General features: G+C 49.2%; 8 protein-coding genes across 8 annotated transcripts; 3 read left to right on the top strand and 5 right to left on the bottom strand.

Moving 5' to 3' along the window:
• Positions 1-5,167: 5,167 nt before the first annotated feature.
• On the bottom strand, positions 5,168-7,446 carry K444DRAFT_611040 (HET-domain-containing protein; the record flags this gene model as incomplete). The annotated part of the gene is made up of 1 exon (XM_024879869.1): positions 5,168-7,446. A coding segment is annotated over exon 1 (2,008 nt), but the record flags the coding sequence as incomplete, so codon positions are not given.
• Positions 7,447-7,929: 483 nt separating this feature from the next.
• K444DRAFT_356253 (uncharacterized protein) lies at positions 7,930-8,982 on the bottom strand. The gene has a single exon (XM_024872136.1). The coding sequence runs from the start codon at positions 8,897-8,899 to the stop codon at positions 8,108-8,110; it is 792 nt and encodes a 263-aa protein (XP_024739927.1). The 5' UTR covers positions 8,900-8,982; the 3' UTR covers positions 7,930-8,107.
• A 444-nt stretch (positions 8,983-9,426) lies between these two features.
• K444DRAFT_356318 (uncharacterized protein) lies at positions 9,427-10,609 on the bottom strand. The gene is made up of 2 exons (XM_024872138.1): positions 9,581-10,609; positions 9,427-9,471 (listed from the first exon to the last, which is right to left on the bottom strand). The coding sequence occupies exon 1, from the start codon at positions 10,435-10,437 to the stop codon at positions 9,649-9,651; it is 789 nt and encodes a 262-aa protein (XP_024739928.1). The 5' UTR covers positions 10,438-10,609; the 3' UTR covers positions 9,427-9,471; positions 9,581-9,648.
• A 3,428-nt stretch (positions 10,610-14,037) lies between these two features.
• Positions 14,038-17,201, top strand: K444DRAFT_356285 (P-loop containing nucleoside triphosphate hydrolase protein). Its single transcript, XM_024872137.1, has 5 exons — positions 14,038-14,159; positions 14,208-14,702; positions 14,752-15,253; positions 15,335-16,734; positions 16,790-17,201. Exons 2-5 carry the CDS (start codon positions 14,331-14,333, stop codon positions 16,946-16,948), a joined length of 2,433 nt encoding a protein of 810 aa, XP_024739929.1. The 5' UTR covers positions 14,038-14,159; positions 14,208-14,330; the 3' UTR covers positions 16,949-17,201.
• A 1,226-nt stretch (positions 17,202-18,427) lies between these two features.
• K444DRAFT_718305 (uncharacterized protein) lies at positions 18,428-18,887 on the top strand. The gene has a single exon (XM_024888420.1). The coding sequence runs from the start codon at positions 18,575-18,577 to the stop codon at positions 18,803-18,805; it is 231 nt and encodes a 76-aa protein (XP_024739930.1). The 5' UTR covers positions 18,428-18,574; the 3' UTR covers positions 18,806-18,887.
• Positions 18,549-19,471, bottom strand: K444DRAFT_558450 (glutathione-dependent formaldehyde-activating GFA). The gene is made up of 2 exons (XM_024876826.1): positions 19,275-19,471; positions 18,549-19,221 (listed from the first exon to the last, which is right to left on the bottom strand). Exons 1-2 carry the CDS (start codon positions 19,372-19,374, stop codon positions 18,800-18,802), a joined length of 522 nt encoding a protein of 173 aa, XP_024739931.1. The 5' UTR covers positions 19,375-19,471; the 3' UTR covers positions 18,549-18,799.
• A 29-nt stretch (positions 19,472-19,500) lies between these two features.
• Positions 19,501-20,443, bottom strand: K444DRAFT_356415 (uncharacterized protein). The gene has a single exon (XM_024872139.1). The coding sequence runs from the start codon at positions 20,330-20,332 to the stop codon at positions 19,829-19,831; it is 504 nt and encodes a 167-aa protein (XP_024739932.1). The 5' UTR covers positions 20,333-20,443; the 3' UTR covers positions 19,501-19,828.
• A 251-nt stretch (positions 20,444-20,694) lies between these two features.
• On the top strand, positions 20,695-24,526 carry K444DRAFT_611045 (putative elongation factor 3). Its single transcript, XM_024879870.1, has 4 exons — positions 20,695-21,133; positions 21,279-24,059; positions 24,165-24,246; positions 24,303-24,526. The coding sequence occupies exons 1-4, from the start codon at positions 20,940-20,942 to the stop codon at positions 24,450-24,452; spliced, it is 3,207 nt and encodes a 1,068-aa protein (XP_024739933.1). The 5' UTR covers positions 20,695-20,939; the 3' UTR covers positions 24,453-24,526.
• The last annotated feature ends 333 nt before the right edge of the window (positions 24,527-24,859 follow it).

The following is a 24,859-nucleotide window of genomic DNA, read 5'->3' on the forward strand; positions in this document are numbered from 1 at the left end:
CAGAAGCAGAGGAGGAGGTGTTGCAGAGACTGAAGGACACGGTCGACGCCGCTGACTGGGTGCGTCATGGAGCTTTCATCATCAATTGGGAGCGCCCGCAGAATCGCCTCGTCATGTGAGCTATTGATAGCCACACATCGCGGCCACGGAGATCATCAGAGCTGACCGGCCTGCCAGGCATCCCGGAGATAGCATGAGCTGGAGGTGTGCTTGAGGAATCATGGGCAAGAGCTGTGGTGGACGACCTTGATGCAAAGGCTGCCCGCCCCACAGCGACGCCTTCAATGTGCCATGTGGCTTCGTTTCCTCTCAATAATCGGATTGACGAATTTTATTGCAGACGTTGCGGCATTGGTGGCTGAGCGCGTTTGGATTGATTTTACCCCAGTTCTCGTCAGTCGCCAGAAGACCTGCCAGCTGAAAAACGCTGCATGGGTGTGTGGTCGGGAGGTCGGCGAACTCTCCTTAGCTTGAAGGTTATGCAGCCACAGTCGCAGATCAGTGGTGATCAATGCAGGCACCGACAAGGTACAGCGATGTGAAGTGTGTTTTGCTGGCAGCTTTTTATCCACGACCACACGTCGAGCGTCTCCCGCAAATCTTTGCACGCCAGACCTTTCAACACTCGAGCTAACTAAGCTAACTAAGCTTCCGAACCTCCTTTGCCCCCTTTTCCCCTTCTTCCTTTTGCTAGCGGCCACAACATGGAGAAAGTCCGTTTCTGGCAAGTGTCTCATCTTGGAAGAAACCGTCTGCCGCAACCTTAACGATAAATCTGGAGCGCCTCGGCACGAACTGCCAGAAATGTGGCTTTCCAGGATTTTGGTGGCTTCATCGCTTTGGACGCGCCACAGATCTCGTCGCAAGAAACAATTCTCTGAGAAATATTCCTCCTGACTTTAGCGCTTCGCTGTGGCCAGTGTCACAGCACCGGATCCAAATTGGTTTCGCGCACGGAAGATGCTAGACCCTCAATTCTCATCTAATGCAAGATGTCACGAATACTAACCCTGCGACGAGCATTGAGTGCACTCGAAATAAAGTTACGATCGTTTTAGATCCACTGACGTGGACTACCAGCGGGAATTTCACCTTACAGGCACCCGGTGTTCAGAATTCAGAATGCTCAGCCAATCTGACCGTTGCTCTCAGCCACAGTAAATTTGGCTGAAACCCACTAAGAACCGGGCTAAAACTCGTTCCTCTAGCGACTAATAGCCTCTGTGGCTTTTCTTGCATGTTACAGGAAACGTTTGAAAGAAGTGAAAGAATCCTCTCCATCACCAGCGCCAAGCTTGAGCAACTCGTGTTAACACTCTTCATCAAGGCTACCTGCATGAACGCTCCGGTCGTAGGCATGTGCCATACAAAATTCGGCTGCATCCGAAGAACGTTTCTTCTTCCTTGAAACCTTTACGCCACAATCCACTGGCATTTGCTATTTAAGCGTGTCAGCCAACGGAATGAAAGTGGCCTGACATTGCATGCCACCAATGGCAAGAAACTCGCGGCATTCCGATTGCATTTGCTGTTGACTTCCATTTTACTTTGATAGAAGCATTGCAAACGGGGCCTGGATCCTTGTACTACAACACCATGTTCGACCAAGGTGTTGGAACAAATCTCGTCCCTTGATTGCTGCATGAGGCCGGGATAATGGGATCGTACCTGTCAGTCGGGACCGACGAACTTTGAAAGCCTCAATCAGGCTCCTGCATGTCATCTCGAACTGTCTCATGGCTCCACTCGACCTATTCTCAGCTCATGGAGCCGCCCAAACAAGGAGAAGAATCATTTTGGAATCCCGCATAAACTGTGCTTGGCATAAAAAGGAATGAACAGATGGACTGTGCAAGCTCCCTCCACGTGTGTACCGCATGCAATTGGGCGGCAGTGAGAAATGTTGAAGTATCGAGCCACATGGCGATTTTTAACCGCCAACATTCCGATCACGATACATTGAATCAGTGGCGAGTCAACAAGGCGTCGCCCGTCGTATCTCAACCACTCCCCGCGATGCGCGTCCTCCAAGATCTGTCCACCTGCCTCTGATTGGCGAGTGTCATCTGCCGCAAATCTGGCAAGTCCATCACTTGCTTGTCCAGACCGGTGCCCGTTGCCAAGAACCAGAGGTATTGATGCACCAACGGCATGACCCATTTCTTGGAACTGAAAGAATTGCGAACCCCTGGACTCCTTCAATCTTCTTTCAATTCTCAGCAAGTGCATCGGAGAGAGTTCCGCCTTGGACGATACAAGGGATCGATCAATAAGGATTGAACGTCATGCGGCTGCGTTTCCACGGGATTTCGACATGTCGTGTCAACTCCGCAGACTATCCCTGCACACGCGTGGATGTGCGATGCCCGCATACCATACTCCCTCTCCTTTCTTTTGCAATATCCACAATCTCCAAGGTGGAGTTCATAACTACTTCTGATACAGATTCAAGATCTGATATCAACCGGTACGGAAGTACTTGATTGCTGAAACCTGACCTCTCATCGCCCAATTCCGCAGCCTCATACATATCTCTGCCATGTTTTCCCCGCCTGCATTCCAACCTTCCCTTCCCCCCCGCTCCTGTTCCCTCTTTCCCTCGTGATTCCGAACATGACATTTGTGACCTTTCTTCAAGCTGTTGGTCGTTCTTGGCTTGCTTCTCTCTTCTAGATTTTCTCCTTCGCCGACGCTCCTTCCAGCTTGTCTGTCTTGGACCTTGCGTATATATCTACTTTCGCTCACCGGGAACTCCATCTCGGTCTTTCCTAACATATCACGCTGTCTCAACTCTATCCAAGCTTCTCTTGCAAGCGTCTTAAGGATGTAGGCTGTCCCAATTCTGTTCAACCTTCCATTCCATTCTCGGACAGTAAAGTTGAGAAACCTTGTTTCAACTCTATCTCTTCACCACGACCCCGACTCACCTCAGATTGGACACCCCGGATAAGATCCGCAGGGATTGGACATCGAAATCTGTAGCAGAATGGCGTTTGAGCATGTTTTCGCTTGCTTCGCATTCGCTTCACACACACACACACAAAACATTCTATCTCGAATATCTTCATCGAAAACCTTGATTTCTCTATCTTGGATAAATACGAAGTACACGAGTGAATGCCAAGTGATTGTAATGAGATATCAGAGGATAGGGATTAGGTGAGATGAGACGGGCTAGATTAGCAACGACATCCCCAATCCCGAATGCGCGTTGCTCTTCCCCATTCCACGTGGGGAATGGCATCATGTGGTTGACGAGAGACGGGGGACAGATGTGCGGAGCCTTCCGCTGCGGAAGACGCAGCTGAGGGGATTAGGAATCGCTAAAACAAATGGGGGCTCGGGTTGCGTCCAAGACATTGATTGAGATTGTGTTGGGGATCTTCTATCTTGGATGGTGAAGTGTCGTGGTGTTACTTGAAAATTGGGAGATTTGTAGGTTTTTTCGCGGAAATAATTCTCGGTGAGCCGTCCGTTCGGTGAAGATCCATCACTTTGTTTTATTTATATATATTGGATTCCTGTAGAGGAAGATAAATCTCCTGCAAGGCCATTACGAGGACAGTTGACTGCAATACTTTCCCAATCACCTGCCGTAGCTCTTCTCACATCATTTCTTAGTACACAATGTGTGTGTGCAGCAGCCAGGATTACTCTTCGTTGCTGTTCGTCCCGGATCCCACGGATCAAAAGTGTTGACATCGTCATTATCTATCCTTAGCATCCTGTCCTTCGCTCCTCTGCCTTCATCTCTTTCATAGCACGGGGGTAAATATGAATATATGCCCATCCTACCCGCAGAATTTTTGGTCTTCTCAGGATCGGCTTCTGATTATATTTTCTACTGGATGGTACACCGCCTGCTTTTTTGACTGTGCGTTTGAACGCGGGAAGGGGGTGGTTAGACGCAAGCACGCAATCCTCTTATCACTACTTCTCGATCTTCCTATCTCTTGCTCACTTTTCATCCTCAATTTTCCAATCCAAGAAAACCAACCCTTTTAGTCCATCTCACCGTTCATCATTACCGCCCTCAGCTCCGCGAGAAATACCCAACAAGATCCGAGCCGCAATCGCGACGAATGAAATAAGCGATACCTCACATCCTATCCATCATTTTCATCCCATCCCATCAACGTGCATTGCTTCTCCCATCCCATCAACATGCATTGCTTCTCCGTTCCCAATGCCGAGTTTCCCAATGCGGAACTATGCGAGGAGCGGTATGGGATAGCGATCTGCAATGCTTGGCGTAGCTCGGTGGTATTCTCGGAGGCGGGCGGAAGAGCGGGAGTGCGTTCCCTCTTTTCTTTGGTTTTCGTGGGTGGCGCGTGGGGAATCGGACCTTTTGAAGCTGTCGTATTGACTATTTAGATCTTGATTGGGGGATAGGTTAGGACTTCATTATCTATTGTTTAGAGTAGGGATTTTCCAGTGGATCTGCAAGGACAGAGATATGGGATTCAGCTCTCAGGGCGGTTTGAATGGGGACACTCCGAATGTGAGCCTTTCTACAATCGCTTTACGTCTTGTGTTAAGTGCTCTTAGTGTTTAATCTTCTCTGTTTGTTTATTCCAGTGACTTTACAGATATGTAGAGCTGTTCTATACTCTTGAAGTGTTGTCATTGAAAGAGGCGAGGCAAGGCTCCAGTGTTGGAGGGGATAGTCAATCATTTGGCACTTCCGAGCGTGCAGAAGCCGCATTCGAGGACATATGGCTAAGATCCCACCCCTTTTTACTTTAAACCCCGCTTAACGCCACCCTTGTGTGAGAAATGTGTACGCGCCAAAGCTCTGGTCTCAAGCGAGAGATTTTCATCGTCCTTTTTGAGAAAGTTGAATTTGTAGAGAATTTACTCATTACTTAGCTTGGAGCAGAGGCGGCAAATCCTTACTTACAGTTTATGCAATTCTCAAAACTTCAATGGCCAGTCTCACCAGTACTGAAAGCCAAAGTGTCATATCGGACGATTGTGGCGTCTCGTGCAGTCCCCCCCCCCCATTACCACTTCTCGGATCTCGGCATGCTTCACTGCTCAATTTCATGAGATTTCCTTATATCAAACTTCACTCCCCCTTCTTGCTAGCTTTCCAATCATTCGCCGTTCACCGCCTCCAACCCAAAGACATTCCGCAGAGTACAGGTGTTGTGTATACCCGTGGCAGTTGATATGGAAAAAGGAGCTCCATTTTGAAAGGAGGGCACAGTGGTAGATTGATCTCAGTTACTTGAAGAGTTGAAATATGGAAACAGGGAGATATATGATATGCCAGTGCAAATCCCCTGGACTGGTAGAGCAAGTACCGCTACAACACTGCCCTCAAACTGGATCCCCCTGATACGCTCAAAGTGCCTACCTCCTAAATCGTTCTTCTCATCTCCGAGACCATCTGCCTCAAACTAGAACAATATTCTCTAGCTTCACCTCCCCTTTCTCCAACTGCTCCATGACCTCCCCAGCCATCACCCCGTGAATATAGCTGTCTCCGACCAGGCCGTATCTGCCGTCTTCTCTGGGCCGCAGGATGAGTGGCACCTGCATCCCTGGGCATATGCAGCACACGTCGTTGAGCTCAGCAAGCCTGTCAACGAGCCCAAATCGACCGGATTCTGTGATTGCGAAGCGGCGGTTGTGTGCGTAATCTAGTGCCCTATCATATCTAAATACAGAGCTGCTTCCGCTCCGCAAAGAAGCTAGCCACTTGCGGACCGTGCCACGCATTCTCTTCCTCGTAGAGGTAGAGTGTTTATCCACAAGTTGTCGTGCAGCCTGGAGATATGCTTTGAAATCTCGCTGGTGTTCTACAAGATTAAATTCATCGTCTGCGGGATATTGTCGCGTCAGAGTCAGGCTGAAGGCATCCTCAATGGATTTCGTGCTGGTCGATACAACCTTAGAATATCGATCATGGCAATGCTTGTTGAAAGCTTTTCGAACCCGAGTGAAGAGTAAATCTATGAAGGGCTTGTCGGCAGCCCTTGTGTCTTCATCCCATATATCAGGGTTGAGTGATAGGTTATCCTCGTCGAGTGTATTGGAAGTCCAGGCCAAGTGATCGAAGATGATTGCAGGGAGCAGCAAAGACTTGTCGGTTTGAACAGCCGCGTTAAAATTTCTTTCCAGTCCTCCTGCCCGATACCAGAAGTGAGTAAGGCTTATTGAGTATTGCCGCCAATCTTTATCCCAGCGTGGCACCCAAGAAGGAAAGGCATCATCTCTCCCAAGAGTCGTGCCTTCAACGCTCTCGTTGTTGTGATGATCGACAAACGACAGAAGGTAAGGAGCTTCTCTTGGATGGGCCAACAATGAGCACGCCATCTCAAAGTAGACCTCCTGAATAGATTTGCTGTAGTCTGGCTCAACCACTAATTCATCTTCTCCATATTTCCTTGCCAGAGGATTCCCTAAAAATGCAAACACTCGATCAACCTCGAAAGTCGATTTCATTCTTCTTCCTGAGTCCAATACGCCCAGGAATAACATGTCGTTAGAGCTTCCATGTCTTGCTTTTATAAGTGGTTTAGTTCGCATCCAGCTTTTCGCGGATTGGTAGGTGCATTGCGTAGAAAAATTATCACCGACTTGTCCTGTGCCGATTTCCCCAACTAGGTTTCTTAAATCTAATCGGTAATCGACGAAGTCAGATAGCTCACACACTTCTGCTATACTAAGTTGGTTATTGCCCCAAAGCAGCGTACATTGCTTCGCAAGCGCAGCTTCTTGGATAACCCAGAGTCTTTTGAACCATGGCATCTCGACCAGTGCACGGACTTTGTTCCACCGCGACTTTTCAAAAGATATCGGAGATGCTTTGGTGATTGCCGGTATGTGCAAGACGCCTCCATAGATCTCAAGCTGATGATCAAGGTACTCATTGGTTTCTCGAATGAGATTGAAGCAATCTTCAGCAATCCCCTCGCTATCACTCCCCAGCCACACCAGGACCTCTTCAGCATTCTCATATACCTTCCCCATCCTCTTCACCTGATGTCCTTTCTCGGTATCGTCCTCTTGATTAATGCAGACAGCATCAGCCCACACGAATCTGGACTCTGTCCAGTCTCGAATATGGCTCAGAGCATCCGCGAGGTTAACCGTGACCTCGATAATCCGACCATCACAGATGATTGGCACTCTGTCGTTCGGGTCCCCCCAAACGTACGAAATGGCAGCGTATTTGTCCTCGGCATCGGCAAATCGTTCGGTGTGCAATCGACAACGTACGCCACCTCCACCATCCTCAGTGGTTTCGTCTGGTAACAACTCCAGGATCCGAATGAAATCATAGCTGGGAAGTGGCTGATACTGATATAACTTCCCAGTAGGGGTTTTGGCTGCTGTCTTTGAAAGGGCTGCTCGATCTTGAAGCCGCGAGCACAAGGCTGGGTGAGATGAGTCGGTCGACATTGCGATGGGCTTGAGGCCGTAGCAAGTTGGTGGTGGTGACGGATTTATCAAGTTGATGGAATATATGGGATTGTTTCGGTCACGTTGTTGCTGGTAGTTTACAATTGAGTGGTTTGGAGGTAGATGTCGTTCATGAGGCTACATGGATGTGATGCCTGAAATGCATTGCCAACACGACCAAACATCATGAACCAATAGCACCGACTTCTACCAAGCCACGATTTAATTGGCGGTTGGCTTCCTGCATTGAACCTAAATTGGAATGCGATTTATTCAGTATCACTTCCATGCCAAAAAGTAACGTGAAAAATTCAAGACTTGCATTAATACCAAGCATCTAACCGACCATCTATCAAAACTCCATCCAATTGCAAATTCCTTTCCTTATCAAACCGAATCACCAATTCTTCTGGCAGGCACACCCCGTTCAAACAACGATCTAATTCCCCATACCATCTGCCCTTAGTCTCCGGGACCATGAAATAAGACTAAACTAAACTCCCTACCGCCGTTACGCTAAAGACGAACCCGATCTTGCCTCCAAGATCCGCAGCATCAGTCTTAATCAGCATCGAGATCACAATGTTCATCAGTACACCAAAGACGTATTGGACCACGATTCCCAAGCTGACAGTTCGCGAGCGTAGGCGCGAATAGGGGATCTCGGCGAAGATGCCCATTCCTATTTCGGTTCTTCTTAGATCGGGCCCTTTGAAGCAATCGAGATATGACGTTGATTTCGACTTCCTATTTTCGAGATCGATGGTTTGGTTATCCCAGAGAGGGTGGAGGATGGAGGGGTAACCCAGGTGAGAGAGTGTTGAGAGCGCGAGGGATTGGTTGTTGGTACGGATGAGGTACCAGGGTGATTCTGGGTGAAGGAAAGGAAGAGGAGGAGAACCTGGGAGAAGAAGAACTGTAGGGAGAAAGGGATTTTGTAGGCAAGTGTTGAGGAGGGGGTTCTAGTGCCTTTCAGGACGAGATTTGCAGTCAGCTGTCCAATGCTAATGAAAAGTTGGACGCCAGAAGTCGTGAGATCACGGACTTGAACGGGGCAGATTTCTGTGGAATATGAGGGGTTGTGAGAAAGGCGGCGAGGGCGAGGCAGTTGATGAGCTGCTATCGTCAGCTGGATATTCGAATACCGAGACAGGAGAGAGGACTTGCCCTTCCCACTAGAAGTGTGATTGGTGTGCCGCAAATATCTGTATGAAGACCGCCCAATGCTAACGATCCAACCAATCCCTAATGTCATCCTCTTTCCCAACCTGTCTGCAAAATATCTTGACCCAATAGCGCCGAAGAATTCACAGATTGAAGACGAGGTGTTGAAGGCGATCGGCCAGCCATAGCTGGTGATGTACTGATTCTCGAAGAGATATCCGAGGTCGTTTTGGAACGACGGGACAGAGATGGCGCCGTTCGAAAGCTGAAAAATCGGCAGGATTCGAAGTTTGTGCGGTTGGAGTACATTCACCAGAACATCCATTCCCTAATTGTATGGCAGTTAACCATATGAAAGCAGACCACAGCACAGCGGTCTTGAACTGGAGAACCGTCTGCCACGTTGAATGCTCCGTCTCATCGATAGAAGACTCTTCACTCGTCATCCTTTCGTACAACCCCCTTCACCTGATGGGTATTTCCCATTCCAGCTATGCCGTCTCCTTTCGTCTTGTGACTTTTGAGGATTGCATGCTCAAATCCGTCAGAGGGAATTGGCGTATTAAGATCAAAATCGAGTTGGGTGGAATAGTCTGATTTATGCGTCCTATCGCAGCACATGAATGTTCGGGGCAAAGTTGGGGTCGGGATGATGGGTGACGTTGGATATGGAGAATGAGCCGAGGAAGGTATGTTACTCGTGAGGCGTTCTTTGACTGGCAGGCATTGCAATACGCCATACAAAGTCTTAAAAATAGGAGGATTCAGGGGTCATCTCGTGGGCGAGGAAGGCTTCGCATTAGCTTCTGATGGCGCGACGTTTGGAAATTCCGGAAAAGCTTTAAAGCGGTGGATTGTCGGCGAATATTGAGTTTGGGGCTCGAAGGTGGACATTTTCTGGACATAGCGTGCTCAGCAGGGATGGAGAGAAGGAGTAGAAAGATATAGAATAACAAATTGGAGGTGCTGAGAACAAGAAGGTTTCAAGGAGGGTGTCTGAGCTCACTGTGTGAAGAAAACGCGCCCATGTTCTCGGCTTCTCGATCTTCTCGTAGCAAGATCCCTTGGTGGCTCCTATGTTAGGATTAAAAGAACACATTGAGCTAGGTAGCTGTTCTGGTTTTGCAACATAGCCCATGCCTCTGCCTCGATCCAAGTTCGCTGTCTGGTAGTGGTTGCGAACAGCACCTCCTCGAGAGTTTTGTATACTACCTGTAGCCCCATCGATGCAGTCAACTTATAGAATGACTCCAGAAACGACCACATAATTTGCGGGTCGACAAACCCATCCTCAGCTGCCTCAGCGACAAACGGCGCAAAAATTCGACCCATCTCCATCACTTCCACGTACAGCCCCTTTTCGTAGCCACCCACTCCTAAGCGAGTACATATCCGGTCCAACACGTCTTGGAAGTCTTGAAATTTTGAGTCGAAAAAATTCCAAACATTGAGTAATCCTTGGACGAAGCAAAGAGCCCATAAATATTGCAACTCCTTGAATGCAAGATACAATTCGTTTTCACTATCGCGGCCGATGATAGGTGGTACGTTTCCGAAACGAGATTGGCGCTCAAGAATCCGGCAGCGAGTCATTATGTAATCCCAAGCGCTGCTCTCGATCAGTGCATCTCTGGGACCCGCGAATTGGTTGCCGAAGTAAAAGATGGGGTTGAAAACTGAATTTCCAGCTTGTTGCATCTGACTTAGCAAAGCTGGCCAATTTTCTTGCAAGTCGATAGGTGAAAGTTTGTATCGTTGCAGAAATGTGTCTATCTTCACACGACGGTTGGCTCCTGGACGCATTTTAACCAGAGCATAGTTGCAGACACACTGCCTGGCCGGATGATGGCCACACAGAGGCATCCTGGAGATCGGAGTTGACAGGAGATATGCTTGGGAGGTTCGCAAGACAGAATGATTAATGAAATATCACGTGGCTAATTACTTATTCGAGAGACAGACCAAATGAAATGGCCCATCAGGACCAGCTTGCTATTATAAACACAAGAGAAGGCCCGAAACGATTACTAATACGGCAAGGCAAGCAGTTCTCTGTATCACCACGAGCTGGCATACCTGCGGCTTGCCGGTTTGCATCGAGGTACTGGTTCGTTCAAACGCAAATCCTTTACTCGCAAGGCTGATACGACAGCCAAGATCACCCCATTTGTTAGGCCGCCTGTTATTCTATCTGACAGAGACATTAATCACGCCCGACAGAAACCGCTTTGTGGGACAGCGAGGCGGAGAAGCAGGAAAATGGGGAAGAGTTCGAGGTACAACGGCACGTATCTGCATGCGTGAACGACCTTTTTTTTCACGCCCGAACTAATAGGAGATGAGGTAGAGAATTGATGTGGGCCTGTGTTTGCCATTTTTGGGGCAGCTTGGGCTGGATGTGAACTGCGCTCACCGCTTGGCAGACAGCAAACATTGCTCTGAGTCGGCGCCATAAAAGCAAGGCAACTTGACAAATATGCTAACCCAGCACCTGGAAGACCACTTGATCTACTAACATGTCGGTTTCTGGTGTGTCTCGGCTTGACTCGATGGCCGCTATTTTCCTGATCAGTAAAGTGTAGTGGAAAGCAGGGCAATAGAGTTCGTGCAGAGGTCATCTCCGGGGACTGGCTAAATTATCCTAAAATAGGATACAGCTACCTCATCTCCCTCAACTTTGTCAAACCTTCTTCCTTATATCATGAATTCAGCTGCAACACATGAGCATAGCAAACGGCTTCACAAGTACATGTGAATATCACGCGAAGACGCACCCTGTCCTGGCCAGGTTTTCAGCCCAAGGGATTCGGCCGGCAAAGAACAAACCTCGTTTGATCTCAGGGTCTCCCTCCGCCGGCTTGTTCGTTACCCCGATGCTCCTCCTCAAGCTTTGAGGTGTTTGCTATAGTCCCGCCAGCTTTCTGGCGTTATACACCCAGCTAGTCAGCAGAGTATCCACATGTTTCCAAGCTTGTCCAGATCCCAACAAGTCTTCCAGGATTCCCAATATGGTGAAGCTTAGGGCTTGGAAATGTCCCAGACCTGCCCCCCGCATATGACTCCGGGAATCCGGTGAAAGGGGCTCAATGTTGGTGGAGCCAAGCTTCTAGTCCTGATGATCGTCCTGCAGCAAAATCGAGGACTCTTCGCCCTCGCCAAAGCCCCCTCGGAGCCGTTCCTTGCTTTCCCGGATGCATTGGCTAAATTTGTCAAGCCCGTGAGACATTGAGGAAAGGGAATTATACGGACATGGATTGGAATTTCCTCGGGGGGAGGGGGGCTGAGCTCTTTCAATTCGAATCGCTCTTTGTTTCGACTTGCTTGTTGTCAATCTATCCGCGACCTCCTTGCTTGCGAGGAGGTGCTGTGTGAGAGACCTGGCCTCGCTCGATATGTCACAATACTACCCGTCTAAATCTCAAATGAGATCTTCCTGAAATAGAAGTAGTTTCCTCATTCTTCTGCACCACAGTTGCACAGGTTGTGGCTGTGCTTCGGCCACGACCACGAAGCGGGCCTTTGGTAACCATGGAAAGTATTCTCCAGCCTTTTCGAAGACAGTCGAGGGCATTGTTGGTTTGCTGCGGATAGTCTTCTAGGCATACCATTTCTCTCAAGGTCTCCTTCCTCCAGGACTCCCAATGTTGGCTCGTGTGCAAGGCTCCGCCTCGCCTATCCAACCGCTTTCATCGCTTGCCAATCATCTTCAGTCCTTGCAACTGCCATATTTGTTCCTCTTATTGTTTCTCTCACACTTGCGGCCAGGTCCTCTGTGAGAGTATTTGGTATGTCGCTTCTCTGTCGCAGGCTTGGCTCTGGTTCCCAACTAATGACCACCTTCCCGTGCAACTTGACTCAGCTTTGGAATCTTTGCATAATGCCATGGGGCCATGATTCTTTGCGCCAGTAAAAGCAACATTATGCATCATGGGTTGCATTCCTTCAGCTCCTGCTACGACTCTAGCATCTCGACGGCTAGGGTTCAGGGGTCGGGCAAGGCAGAAGAAACAAGTGTGGGGTATTGCTTGAGAGAAAGTGTCTCAAAGAAACCCCGACTCCACACTTCAAAGGTTCAAAAAGGTGAAATGGCGACATCTGAGGTCTGGGACAAATCAAATCAAGTATGCAGATAGATACGTCCAAGTTTTGATGACACTTGATATCCCCCACACAGGCTTTTGTGGGGGTTTCTGAGCGGCGAGACTGTCACCTGGACTTGTCCGTGGGAGGAAAGCAACACACCGGCGGTAATGGAAGTAGATAGAATGGAAACCAGCTGGCCGAGCAATGGCCGCCTTTCATATATCTCCAATGAGTGATTTTTCAACTTCAGCCTCATGGCTGCCTGCCCCCGAGCATTGCCACAGCTAGGGTCAACTTACCCGGCCTGAGTCAATACTTGTTGAATTGCAGCCTGTACCGCTCAAAAGCGAGCCGTCTTTTGACACAAACTGCCGCCTGTATCGCGGCCGACCCGTCTATTGACCGCATCGGGGATCCCGACGTTTGGAGTTGGCTTTTGCTGTCATCGCCAGCCCAAATTTGCAGGGTGTGGTTGGGCTGCCCCGGCTTCAGCCTCGTTGGTGCGGACAGGGATCGTAGCGCATTTTCCCAGGCGCCAGCCAGCCTCGCAGGCCAATAGAATGGTTACATGACTCTATCTGCAGCTCTTGCGTGCAGCACGCAGCTTCCAACGCACTGCACTTTTCTTCAACGCTCAACTGCACGCCGTCGTGTCATGCCGAGGGACCGGAGTCTACAAAAAGATTTGCCTCCGCTGTCCGGACATGCTGCTGGTGTTTGCGACCGTTAACGGAAGCGAGTACACAAAGGTGAGTGAGTTCCTGTGTCTGTGCCTGCTGACCTCCCACTGCCTCCTTCCGTCAAGGAGTCGTCGAGTGATTGGCACCTGTGCTGCTGTACACCTTCAACGGACAGCTGGCACTCTTGTCCCGGAGCAGATCTCCCAGTCGATCTTGTGCTTTGGAACTTCTGGCTAATCCGAGGGCATTTAGTGGCTGCTGATTGACGGTATCGAGCCATTTTGGGGACACCACGAAGACAGTTCCTAGCCAGCGGTGAAGTGAATGATTTGAACACAAAAGGCGCTGCAGGATTCTGCACCCTGCCGATAGACCGAACATCCTCCTCGATCACGCCACAAATCCACATCATCCACCATGGATACTCCAAGCACAAACCAGAGCGAGCAAGTAGGTGAGAGAGAAGGGGTAGCGCCCGATGGAGGAGAAGGCAGTGCGATTACACCAGTTGACACAAAGACCGCAAAGTCAACGGAGAAGTCGCCGAAGCCAAAGTCGAAGAAGCCTAAGGATGCGCAGAAGAAGGTCGGGAAGTCCAAGTCCAAGAAGGCTAAGGAGGTTGCCCCCAGCGATACTGACAATTCCGAGACTGTGAGCGACCTGGACTCGGACGGTAGCGATTCAACTTCATCAGACTCCGAGGACGACTCAGAGACAGAGACTGAGAAGGAGAAGAAGAAGAAGCGAAAGGCGAAGAAGAAAGCAAAGCAAAAGGCGAAGGATAAGCGCAAAGCTAAATCTAAGAAGAAGGCTCGGAAAGAGGTTTGTTATATCTACATCTATTCCTAGAAATCTACTGACAGGTTGCAGGCAGCTACTGAATCGGACTCTGACGATGATTCTGATGACGACTCAGAAGCAGAGACCGAATCCGAACTCGAAATTGACGAGGCAGCAGATGCAGATGCCGCACTCCAACAACAGCTTCTCCAAATGCAGCAAATGCAGCAACTACAAGGCTTAGGACAAGGTGGTCTCGGGCAACAATGGGGGAATCTTGGTGGAGCTGGCCGACGTGCTCAGTTAGGGGGAGGTGCTGCTGCGCGATTACAAGCCGCGAGAAATGCTAAGCAATTTGCTGCTCTTGGTCTTGATCCTACTGGCCAGTTGAAGATGGGCAGAAAAGATAAGAGAAGCAAGAAGAAGCGTGGCAGCAAGCTGGAGTTCAAAAGAGTGGACCAGTTGTGGGATAGCACTATCCATAACTATAAGCTCACTGATACGGCTGAGGATGAGGAGAGTTCGGAATACGATCAATACTTGTTCAATGTTCGGAGAACTTTTGATTGGGAGGGCAAGTACAAGGTATGCCCTCAATCTTCTGTTTCAGAGAATCATTACTAATTTCTCTCAGACGACCGTGGTCGATATCAAGAGCAAGCTCTTGAAGGAGGCTCTTAACGAAGTCATGGATGGTGTTAAAGGCGTCAGCTTAGTCGAAGAGACACCTTGCGTGGACCCCAACTTACTCTTCCTCTACCTCGAAGATCTCCGCAAACTCTGCAAAGAACTGAAGAATAAGAAGGTCACAATCAAGAAGGGCAAGAAGAAGGCAAAGAAGCGCCAAGAGACGAAGCGGAAGCACCTCAAGGTACTCTTGAAGTATCTCGATAAGGACTATTCAGCCACCAAAAAGACGCTTTATCCTATGCTCGAGTCAGGTCTTATTACATTCGATCTCCTATGGGCCTTGTACAAGCCGAATACGCTTGCGTATACGACTACCTATGGTTCTGTTGACGAGCCTCGAGCTTTCAAGATTGAACTGGCTGAGAAGGAGTTCAGCTTCATGAAGGGCGAGTGGTACAACATTGAAGGCAGATATCTTGAGTATGATGGCAAGACATGGGGAATGGGTAAGTCAAAACATTTCCTTTCGTCCCATGATCCACCTCGTCAAAATTTACCCCGCTCCTCATAACATTTGACCTTACCAGCACCTTGCACTCTCTGCTCTGTTAGCCGAAAACTGCTGACCTCACTAGGAACCATGGATTGTGACGTTCCGGGATTCAAGGGAGCGCGCAAGATCACCAGCTTGAACTGCTACCCCTTGAAATATCACAAAAACGAGGCCAAGATACGAGCTGAGCTTATCGAGCGGGGCAAGAAGTTCGTCTCATTACAAGGCGTCAACTACACATGCCACGAGGGCATGGCCTATTACAAAAAACGCAAGCAAATCATCAAGGTCAATATCAACGGTAGAATCATGGTTGATCCCGCCATTCATCGTCGGATCTTGCCAAATTACAACGTCAGCACTGTCAAGCCAAAGGATCCTGATATTTTGGACTCAGATTCGGACGACTCGGATGATGAAGGATGCGACTGTAACGAGAGTTCGGACGAAGAACAAGGTCGCGCTATGCTGGAAGAGCGTGAGAATAAGGATAAGGATGACGAGGAACCCAAGATGAAGATGAAGCTTGTCATGGATGATAAGGAACAACCCCGGATTATCGAAGTTCCAGTTGATGCTGAGGGTCAAGAAATCAAGGTCGAGAAGCTAGAGGAAGTCCCAAGCAAGATGGCTAACAAGGATGATGATGCTGCTGTTCTGCCAGAAGGAGACAAGAAGGCACTCCCCGTCTTCACTGACGAGGAATACCTGATTGCCTCTCCTGTGGTGCTCGGCTTTGCATTCGCCGAGAAGCTCTGGCTTGAGTTCACCGTCTCAGGCGTCAAGGACATCGTCTGGAACGAAGGTGCCTACGATTCCTTAGTCCTCGAAGACAACACCAAAGCAATCGTCAAAGCTCTCGTTGAATCCCATAAGTACCACCCCGCAGAAAGCATCGACGACGTCATCCAAGGCAAAGGCAAAGGTCTCGTCGCCGTCTTGCACGGCCCCCCAGGAACAGGCAAAACCCTCACAGCAGAAGGCATCTCCGAACTCCTCAAATGCCCCTTGTACATGGTCTCCGCTGGCGAACTGGGCACCGACCCTCGCACCCTGGAAGCAGAGTTGCAGAAGATCCTCGACATTGCACACGCGTGGGGCGCTGTCCTGCTCCTCGATGAAGCCGATGTCTTCCTTGAAAAACGCACGATCCAGGATATTCACCGCAACGCTCTGGTCTCCATCTTCCTCCGTCTACTCGAGTACTTCCAGGGTATCCTGTTCTTAACTACTAACCGCGTTGAGACCTTCGATGATGCCTTTCAATCACGAATCCATATCGCGCTGAGATATGGAGAGCTGAGCACAAAGGCGAAGAAGAGCGTTTTCAAGATGTTTATTGAGCGGGTTAGGGTATTAGAAGGCGTGGCCACGATGCCCTTTGATGAAGATGATTACAATACGCTGGCAAGAAACAACTTGAATGGTCGACAGGTGAAACTTTCCCCTCGATTCTTTGCCAAAGAATTTTACTGACAGTATAAAATAGATCAAGAACACAATCCGCACAGCCCAAGCCCTGGCAGTAAACAATAAGGAGCCGCTGAGCATGGAACACATTAAGCGGGTGCTTGACGTCTCGAACGCTTTCGATCGCGACTTGAAAGGTGGACCGGGCTTCGAGGATGCGATGAGGGGTTACTTTTAAGCCGTCATCTTCCCCTTTCTCTCCTCTTTCCTGTTCCTTCCTCCCTTCTCGGGAGTTTAACTTCTGTTCCGTCTTCTTTGGGACGCGATTTCTTCTTTCCTTTGGGCAAATGTATCAAGATGGATTGCAGCATGATCATGGAACATTTCCCACATTCGTTTAGATGGATGGGATACGGAGAAATGGATTGACTTGGGTGCATGACTGGGAAAGGATATGGGTTTATGGATGGAGCGAGCATTTTCTCATTTTCCTTTGCTGATAAGAATGGGTTTCCTTCTTCTTTTCTGCATCTCGGATTGAGATGACGGCTGTATTTACGAACTTTATGAGGATGGCGAGCATGAGAGACGACTCAAGGTTGCGCTGGGCTGGGCCTGGAGGGCATAACGGCAGTGAAACGATATTGAGGAATGGGAATGCGATGATTTCTCCCCTCACCCTTGAGATGCTCTATCTGTGCTCGTCTTGTGATATGATCTTTACTTTTTCTTATTTTCAGAGAGATGGGATTCTCAACATGTAGCGTCTATTTCGAGGACCTTTTCGACCTTTTCGACCTTTTCAGAGGAGGTGCACATATTGAAAACCTTGAGTACTGCGGTGAATCATTACTTTTCAGCTCAGCAGTAGAAACCTTGTCTGTAAGTAGTCAGCAGATGACTAGTTCCTGCTTCTGGGTTTGCCTCGTGATGACGAAGTTGCATTTCCCCTGCTTATCACGAATTCAATCACGTGTGCAGCCTGGCCCTTCTTATGAACCTTGTATATACAAATAAGCGATTTCTCGTCAATAGAGGTCTCTAGTCGTAAACTTAGCGCAATGTTAAGTTTCTGGACATACAGTTTGTATGTGCCCGGCTCTAACTTCCACCAAGGTAGCGAAAACTATCTACCAAAAGTGGTAACTTGAGTAACGGCGTGTGAGGATGATATGCTCTGCCACAAGCAAACCAAGCGAAAGCTGAGTTTCTTGGTCCGAAAGGATTTCTTTTGCTTCTTGATTTTACTCGGCTTTATTTTTAGGGTTGTGCGTCGCATTTTCAATTTCCTTTTTTTTTGTTTTTTGGCTTGCGAAAAGGGGGATTTGCTAAGCGAGGATGTGAGAACACTTCCCCATTTTCTATTATAAACGAAGGGATTGATCTCTCTCCCAATTACGGACAGATTAGACACTTTGTCGAATCATCGAAGATCGCTTTTAGGCTGTAATTCGAGATCTTGCTTAGTCTCTGAGAACCTTTAAGATTCCTAATTTGCAAGTTTGTCATTCTCAATTCCAGCTTCTCCTTTATCCTTTCCAAATTTTATGAAATCAATGCTCGTCCTCCCCACGAGATCTTGAACTCCTGTTCTCTATCTTATCTCTCTATATATTGCTCTCTTCTCTGTCTCTTCCTTCTCTCCTATCCTTGGTTTCCTCCCGTACTTGCCCCTTTCACCTCTCTGCGAAGCTCAGGTAAGAGAGCCGGAGACTCACAAAATCCCGTCGTCTTTCAAGGCATTTTGCAGAATTGTCTCTTTGATCGCTGCCTACACGAGCGAGTAATTGAGGTGTCTGAAGACTCACAAAGACGAGGGTATAGATTTAAATTGACTTGGTTTACCTGATTAAATCACCATATAATGTATTTCGCAGCCTTGGTGATATCGCTCCGCCTATGCAGTTCGGGGAGTAGTCTTTCAGGGGATCCTTGTGCAGTTGTTCCCGGAAAAGGTATTTTTGTGCACAGCCACCTAGTAGAAACTCTAGCAGAGGAAAATAACTCAACCTTCAGTGGCATTTCGTTCAATATCTATCAAGACACAAGATCCCTACTCTGCCAAATCCCGTCTGCCGAATCGAGGAAATCATGATTCCACTGGAGCCAAACTAGCTCTGTACTTCTCCACCTCCGGCAGCAAAACCTTCCACCTCTCAAGACTCTCCTTCGACCAAATCTCCTCCATGTCATAAAACTCGCTCACAACCGGTACCCTCCTATCAAGAACCACCCATTTCTGCTTCGTGCTGGTGAAAATATGGATCCCCGGACCCCCAACGGCATCTGGATTCTCGAGCGTCCCGACACGGACGAAGGTAAGAAGGGGTCCGGCACTGCTGTAATGGCTCCAGACCGCGATGTGGCATTTGGGACAGCGAGCGATCTTTTGGCCGCGGCCGGACTGAGAGGGGGTGTGGATTATTTCGGGGTCGGTGGTGAGGCGCGTGATGTTGGTGGCCTCGATTACGGCATTGAGGGCGAAGGCAGAGCCGGTTTCTCGTTGGCACCCTTGGGAGGTTAGTTGGTGGCAAGAGGCGAGGAAGGGAGGTGAATATAGCGACAGTGGCAGCAGTGGACTATGAGAGGTTTGGCTTCCACGCGGTATCTAATGTTCTGGCAGTCGCAACTTCCTTCCAATGGGAAGGTGGTATTCTCAGTCATGGTGCAAAAATTTTCGGCCTCACTGAGATTGTGGCATGAGAAATGGAGCAGATAAGAATGTTTGAGAATTCAGAGGCAAGTACGAAATGGTAATGAATTTGAGAGATATGAGAGCGTGAGTCGCTCTTTAAATGCGTGAAAGCCGTGGTGTGACGATGAAATATACCCCAAGCCATGTAGTTCATGAAAGGGCGTGATGGGACAGTAAGTCGGCTGAAAGTCAGTCCACATTTTAGAGGAAAGTTCCTTCACAATGCGCAACGACGAGCCCCCGAATCTAATCTGAGCCTTCAATATTTTAGAAGGAAGACATTCCATGAGAATTCTCAGGTTTCCATCCTGCCGAAACACGGATTACGAACTAAGACTGCTTTTGATGTTTGCAGGAAATACGCGAATCTGATGAAAAGGGGGAGGGGTATTTCTCGTGCCCCACTTCTTTGGCTTCAAAGAGTCAAGCGTCTTGTGATAGCTTATCACCATCACAATCGTAATCACAATTGTGGAGGGGGGCAAAATGTGGGGTATCAAAGTTCAGACCGAGGGGACTTTGACTTTGAAGGGGCCGTGTAGAGCGGTGAGGATATGCGCCTTGTGTACGCTGACTGTAGCTGCATTTGCGATGCCTGAAATAAAAGGGCATAAATGGATGATTGGCGTGGGAGACTGGAAGTGGGTGATGTGTGGGCCTGGCCGGCTGGCGCTCGAGTTCCACGAGGTCCTCAAACAGCGAATCGTTGGTTTGGGAATCGGACCCGGACAAATGAAGGCCTTCCAAACAGCCAGCAATAATGCTGAATCGCGCGGGTAGGGGCTTGGGGCCAGGCCCCTGAGGCTTCCGCGCATTATACTCCGTATGCCTGCCGAAGTAGCTTGCAGGCCAATTTGATACGTTGGGATACTTCAACAGCCTGAAAGGGAACTCCATGGCAGTGCCGTTCCAGATGTGGCTGAGCATGAGGGCCGTGCGATTTGATGACAGGGTGGCGAAGCCTCTGGACTGGGCAATCGCGATGTTTTATTTTTGGGTTAGGGCTGAGATGGAGGTACCGAAAAGGAGGTGCACAAGTCCGTGGGGCGCTCGATACATTGACGATGTACTGAAGATCCTGACATCTGAACAAACGTCGTCTATGCTGTTCTGTCGAGTGGAAGTAAAAGAGTTGTTGCCACCAGCATAAATGGTTGAGAGCTGGGCCTGGTTTGAGGGGGGTGAGCTGGAAGCGTCAGGTCATAGGCGAAACCGCACTAAACTAGTTTGGCTCGCTTATGGAATTTCGAACCGGCCTGCCCCAAATTTTTTTTTTAAGGGATTGTGTCCAAAATTTCAAAACCTTCCTCCTCCAAATCTCCGCTCCTTCCTACCTTGGGTCATTGGTTTTTCTAGACACAGCGAGCCACCATAGAGAGACGCTGCGTCGAATCCGCACCAGTCTCGGGCTCAAAATCCTGATAGAGTCTCTTACGCACCAACCACACCGATACCCTATCTTAGCGCGTCCCGCTCAGAAAATTCATCCCACCCACCTTCGCCGTCGGTTCCCCTTCTTCCTTTCTTTTACAACATGCCCGCGATCACAGAAGCATCTGCCTCAACCGCCAGCATGTCTTCCAAGGAGAATAAAAACAGCCAGAAGGTTCTTGATGAACTGATGACAAAGTTATGGATCTCTAAGGCGCAGGAGGACATCAATTCCGCCACCCACAACATCGCAACCTTCATCAACGGCGATATCGAAGAGGGCGACACTCCAGTCAAGTAAGTATACCGCTCAGTCATTATCGCGGTCTTCCTGCCCTTGGATCTGGCAAAATTGCTCCCGATTTTGTTCTCCGTCCTCCTGTGGCGGGGCTGCCGGTCGCAATCCAGTCCCAGAAAATTTTGCTGACATTGTACTGCACAGGACCGTCCAATCCCTCAAGAAGCAACTCGGCAACAAGAAGGATGCCAACGTCCGGGAGCGATCTCTCAACGCCATCCAGGCCATCGCTGAACATGCCGAAACTTCCGCCTCGGTCGAGCCATACCTTATCGAACTTCTGCCTTCGGTCCTTGCGGCTGTCAGTGATAAGATGGTCCCAGTCAAGAATGCTGCAAATGCTGCTGCTTTGGCCATCGTCAAGGCTGTGAACCCAAATGCTGTCAAGGCTATCATGCCTCCCGTTATCAACTCAATTCTCACCGCCCAAAAATGGCAAGAAAAACAAACCGGCCTCAGCATTATAGAGGCTCTCGTCTCCTCAGCACCTACACAACTCTCATTCCGAGTTCCAGATCTCCTCCCAGTGGTCTCCGAGTCAATGTGGGACACAAAGCCCGAGGTCAAGAAGATGGCATACGGCACAATGGAGAAGATTTGCGGTCTTATCGTCAACAAGGATATCGAGCGATTCATTCCTGAGCTCATCAAGTGTATCGCCAAGCCAGAGAACGTCCCCGAGACTGTCCATTTACTCGGTGCCACCACTTTCGTCACTGACGTTCACGAGCCCACCTTGGCCATTATGGTTCCTCTTCTCGATCGCGGTCTTGCTGAGCGCGAGACTGCCATCAAGCGAAAGTCTGCCGTCATTGTCGACAACATGTGCAAGCTTGTCGAGGATCCTCAAATTGTTGCTGCTTTCTTGCCAAAGCTGATGCCTGGTCTTACCAAGAACTACGAGAACTTGGCTGATCCCGAGGCTCGTGAGAAGACTAAGCAAGCTCTCGATACCCTTGTCCGTGTCGGTGCTGTCAAGGATGGCAAGATTCCTGAGGTTTCCCATGCAGGTGACATCTCCACCGTCCTTGCTATTCTCAAGCAGATCCTTTCCACCAAGCACAAGGATGCTGTCGCCAAGTTTGAGCCAGTCCTCGCGTACGTTTCTGCCATCGCAGGCCAACTGATCGACGAGAAGGATACCGACCGAACTAGCTGGACTTCAAATCTCAAGCCATACATCGCTGCCCTCATTGGCGAGGCTGATGCTTCGGGCATTGTTGATAGTCTCCGAACAAAGGCATCTCCTGGTGCTGAGGCTGAAGATGCCGAGGAGGCTGATGACGAGGAGGGAGAGGATCTTTGCAACTGTACATTCAACTTGGCATACGGTGCAAAGATTCTGCTGAATCAAACTCATCTCCGCCTTAAGCGTGGGCAACGTTATGGTCTTTGTGGTCCTAACGGTTCCGGAAAGTCCACTCTCATGCGCGCCATCAACAACGAGCAAGTCGAGGGTTTCCCCAAGAAGAGCGAGGTTAAGACAGTTTTTGTTGAGCACGATCTTGATTCTGCCGACACTGAGCAAACCACCATTGCATGGACCATGAAGAAGCTTGCTGAGGTCGGTGTCAAGACTTCACAAGCGGAGGTCGAGAAGCAATTGGGAGAGTTCGGCTTCACCCCTGATATGACTTCCAACCTGATTACTGCTCTCTCTGGTGGATGGAAGATGAAACTGGCTCTTGCCCGTGCCGTCTTCGAAGCTCCAGATATTCTTCTTCTTGATGAGCCGACTAACCACTTGGATGTCAAGAACGTCAAGTGGCTTGAGGACTACCTCATGAAGTCCCCCTGCACATCCATCATCGTTTCCCACGACACTGGTTTTCTCAACAATGTCTGCCAACACATCATCAACTATGAGCGATTCAAGCTCAAGCGTTATCGTGGTAACATCACCGAGTTCGTCAAGAAGTGCCCATCTGCTCGCTCTTACTTCGAGCTCGGCGCTTCCGAGATGGAATTCAAGTTCCCCGAGCCCGGGTTTCTTGAGGGTGTCAAGACCAAGGCTAAGGCCATTGTTCGTGTCTCAAAGATGGCCTTCCAATACCCAGGCACACCAAAGCCCCAGATCTCCGACATTTCTTTCCAATGTTCGCTCGGTTCCCGTATTGCTGTCATTGGTCCCAACGGTGCTGGCAAGTCTACTCTCATCAACGTTTTGACTGGTGAACTCATCCCAACCGTTGGTGATGTCTACACTCACGAAAACATCCGTATCGCCTACATTAAGCAACACGCCTTCGCTCATATTGATCACCACTTGGAGAAGACTCCTTCAGAGTATATTCAATGGCGATTCCAAACCGGCGAGGATCGTGAAACTATGGATCGTGCCAACAAGATCGTCACTGATGAGGACGAGAACGCCATGCAAAAGATCTACAAAATTGAAGGCAGTACCCGACGTGTCATTGGCATCCACTCCCGACGCAAGTTCAAGAACTCTTACGAGTATGAATGTTCGTTCGCCCTCGTTGAGAACCTTGGCCAGAAGAATGAGAAGTCCACACCCATGATGACTGCCGACAACGCCTGGATTCCTCGTACTGAAATCTTGGCGTCCCATCAAAAGATGGTTGCTGAGGTTGATCAGAAGGAGGCTCTTGCCAGTGGTCAATTCCGACCTTTGGTCCGAAAGGAGATTGAGGCTCATTGTGCCAACTTCGGTCTCGATGCTGAGCTGATCTCTCATTCGCGCATGCTTGGTCTTTCTGGTGGTCAGCGTGTCAAGGTCGTCCTTGCTGCCTGCTCATGGCAACGTCCTCATTTGATCGTTCTTGACGAGCCTACTAACTATCTCGATCGTGACTCTCTCGGTGCCCTTTCAAAAGCTCTCAAGGCTTTCGAGGGTGGTGTTATCATCATCACTCACTCTGCTGAGTTCACAAAGGACTTGACTGAGGAAGTTTGGGCAGTGGTGTACGTAATTTTTTTTGCTTCGGCCCTTCACTCCCCTTCCCCTGACACCACCCCCAATCGCCCCAACATCAACCACAATTTGAAACATGCTAACTAGAAGCTTAGGGATGGTAAGATGACGCCCAGTGGACATAACTGGGTGCAGGGACAAGGTTCTGGACCAAGATTGAAGGGTGATGATGACGAAGTAAGTTTTCCAGAGTGATTCCTTTTTTTCCTCCGTCACGTGCTAATCTCGAGAAGGAGGAAGAGAAGTTCGACGCCATGGGCAACAAGATCGTCTCAACAAAGAAGGCCAAGAAGCTCTCTTCTGCCGAATTAAGAAAGAAGAAGAAGGAGCGCATGGCTCGACGAAAGCGTGGTGAGGAGGTTTTCTCTGACGAGGATGACTGAACGAGTGGATAGAGAGGGTAGACGTCTAAAATTCGAAAAAGGATAGACTATCGTCTGTTTTCGTATTGGTCCGGGTTTGCGCATTTGGCCTGGGCTGGAGTTATCTGAGGTTTCGTTCCCTATTCAATGATCATGGGTTTTCTGCAATAGAAGATAGATTCAATAGACTCTTCGTCTTGCAATACAAAAGATTGTTCATCTACACCCTCTCTGCCTCATTGTGACATGGTTTCTTGGCCATATGAATTTCGATTTAGTTCCATCCTCATCCTGTGAGGCTGTAGGAAACTGGTGTAACTCGGATTTTGCAGTGTTAAAACGGCAGGCCATTTAGGTCACGTGTTGCCCAAGGGTTGGCGACCCGCTTTTTCTATGCGAAGCTCGGCCAACGCAGGAAGCTAAAATCT

This window comes from Hyaloscypha bicolor, assembly GCF_002865645.1.
Source record: "Hyaloscypha bicolor E unplaced genomic scaffold K444scaffold_53, whole genome shotgun sequence".
NCBI classification, from domain to species: domain Eukaryota; kingdom Fungi; phylum Ascomycota; class Leotiomycetes; order Helotiales; family Hyaloscyphaceae; genus Hyaloscypha; species Hyaloscypha bicolor.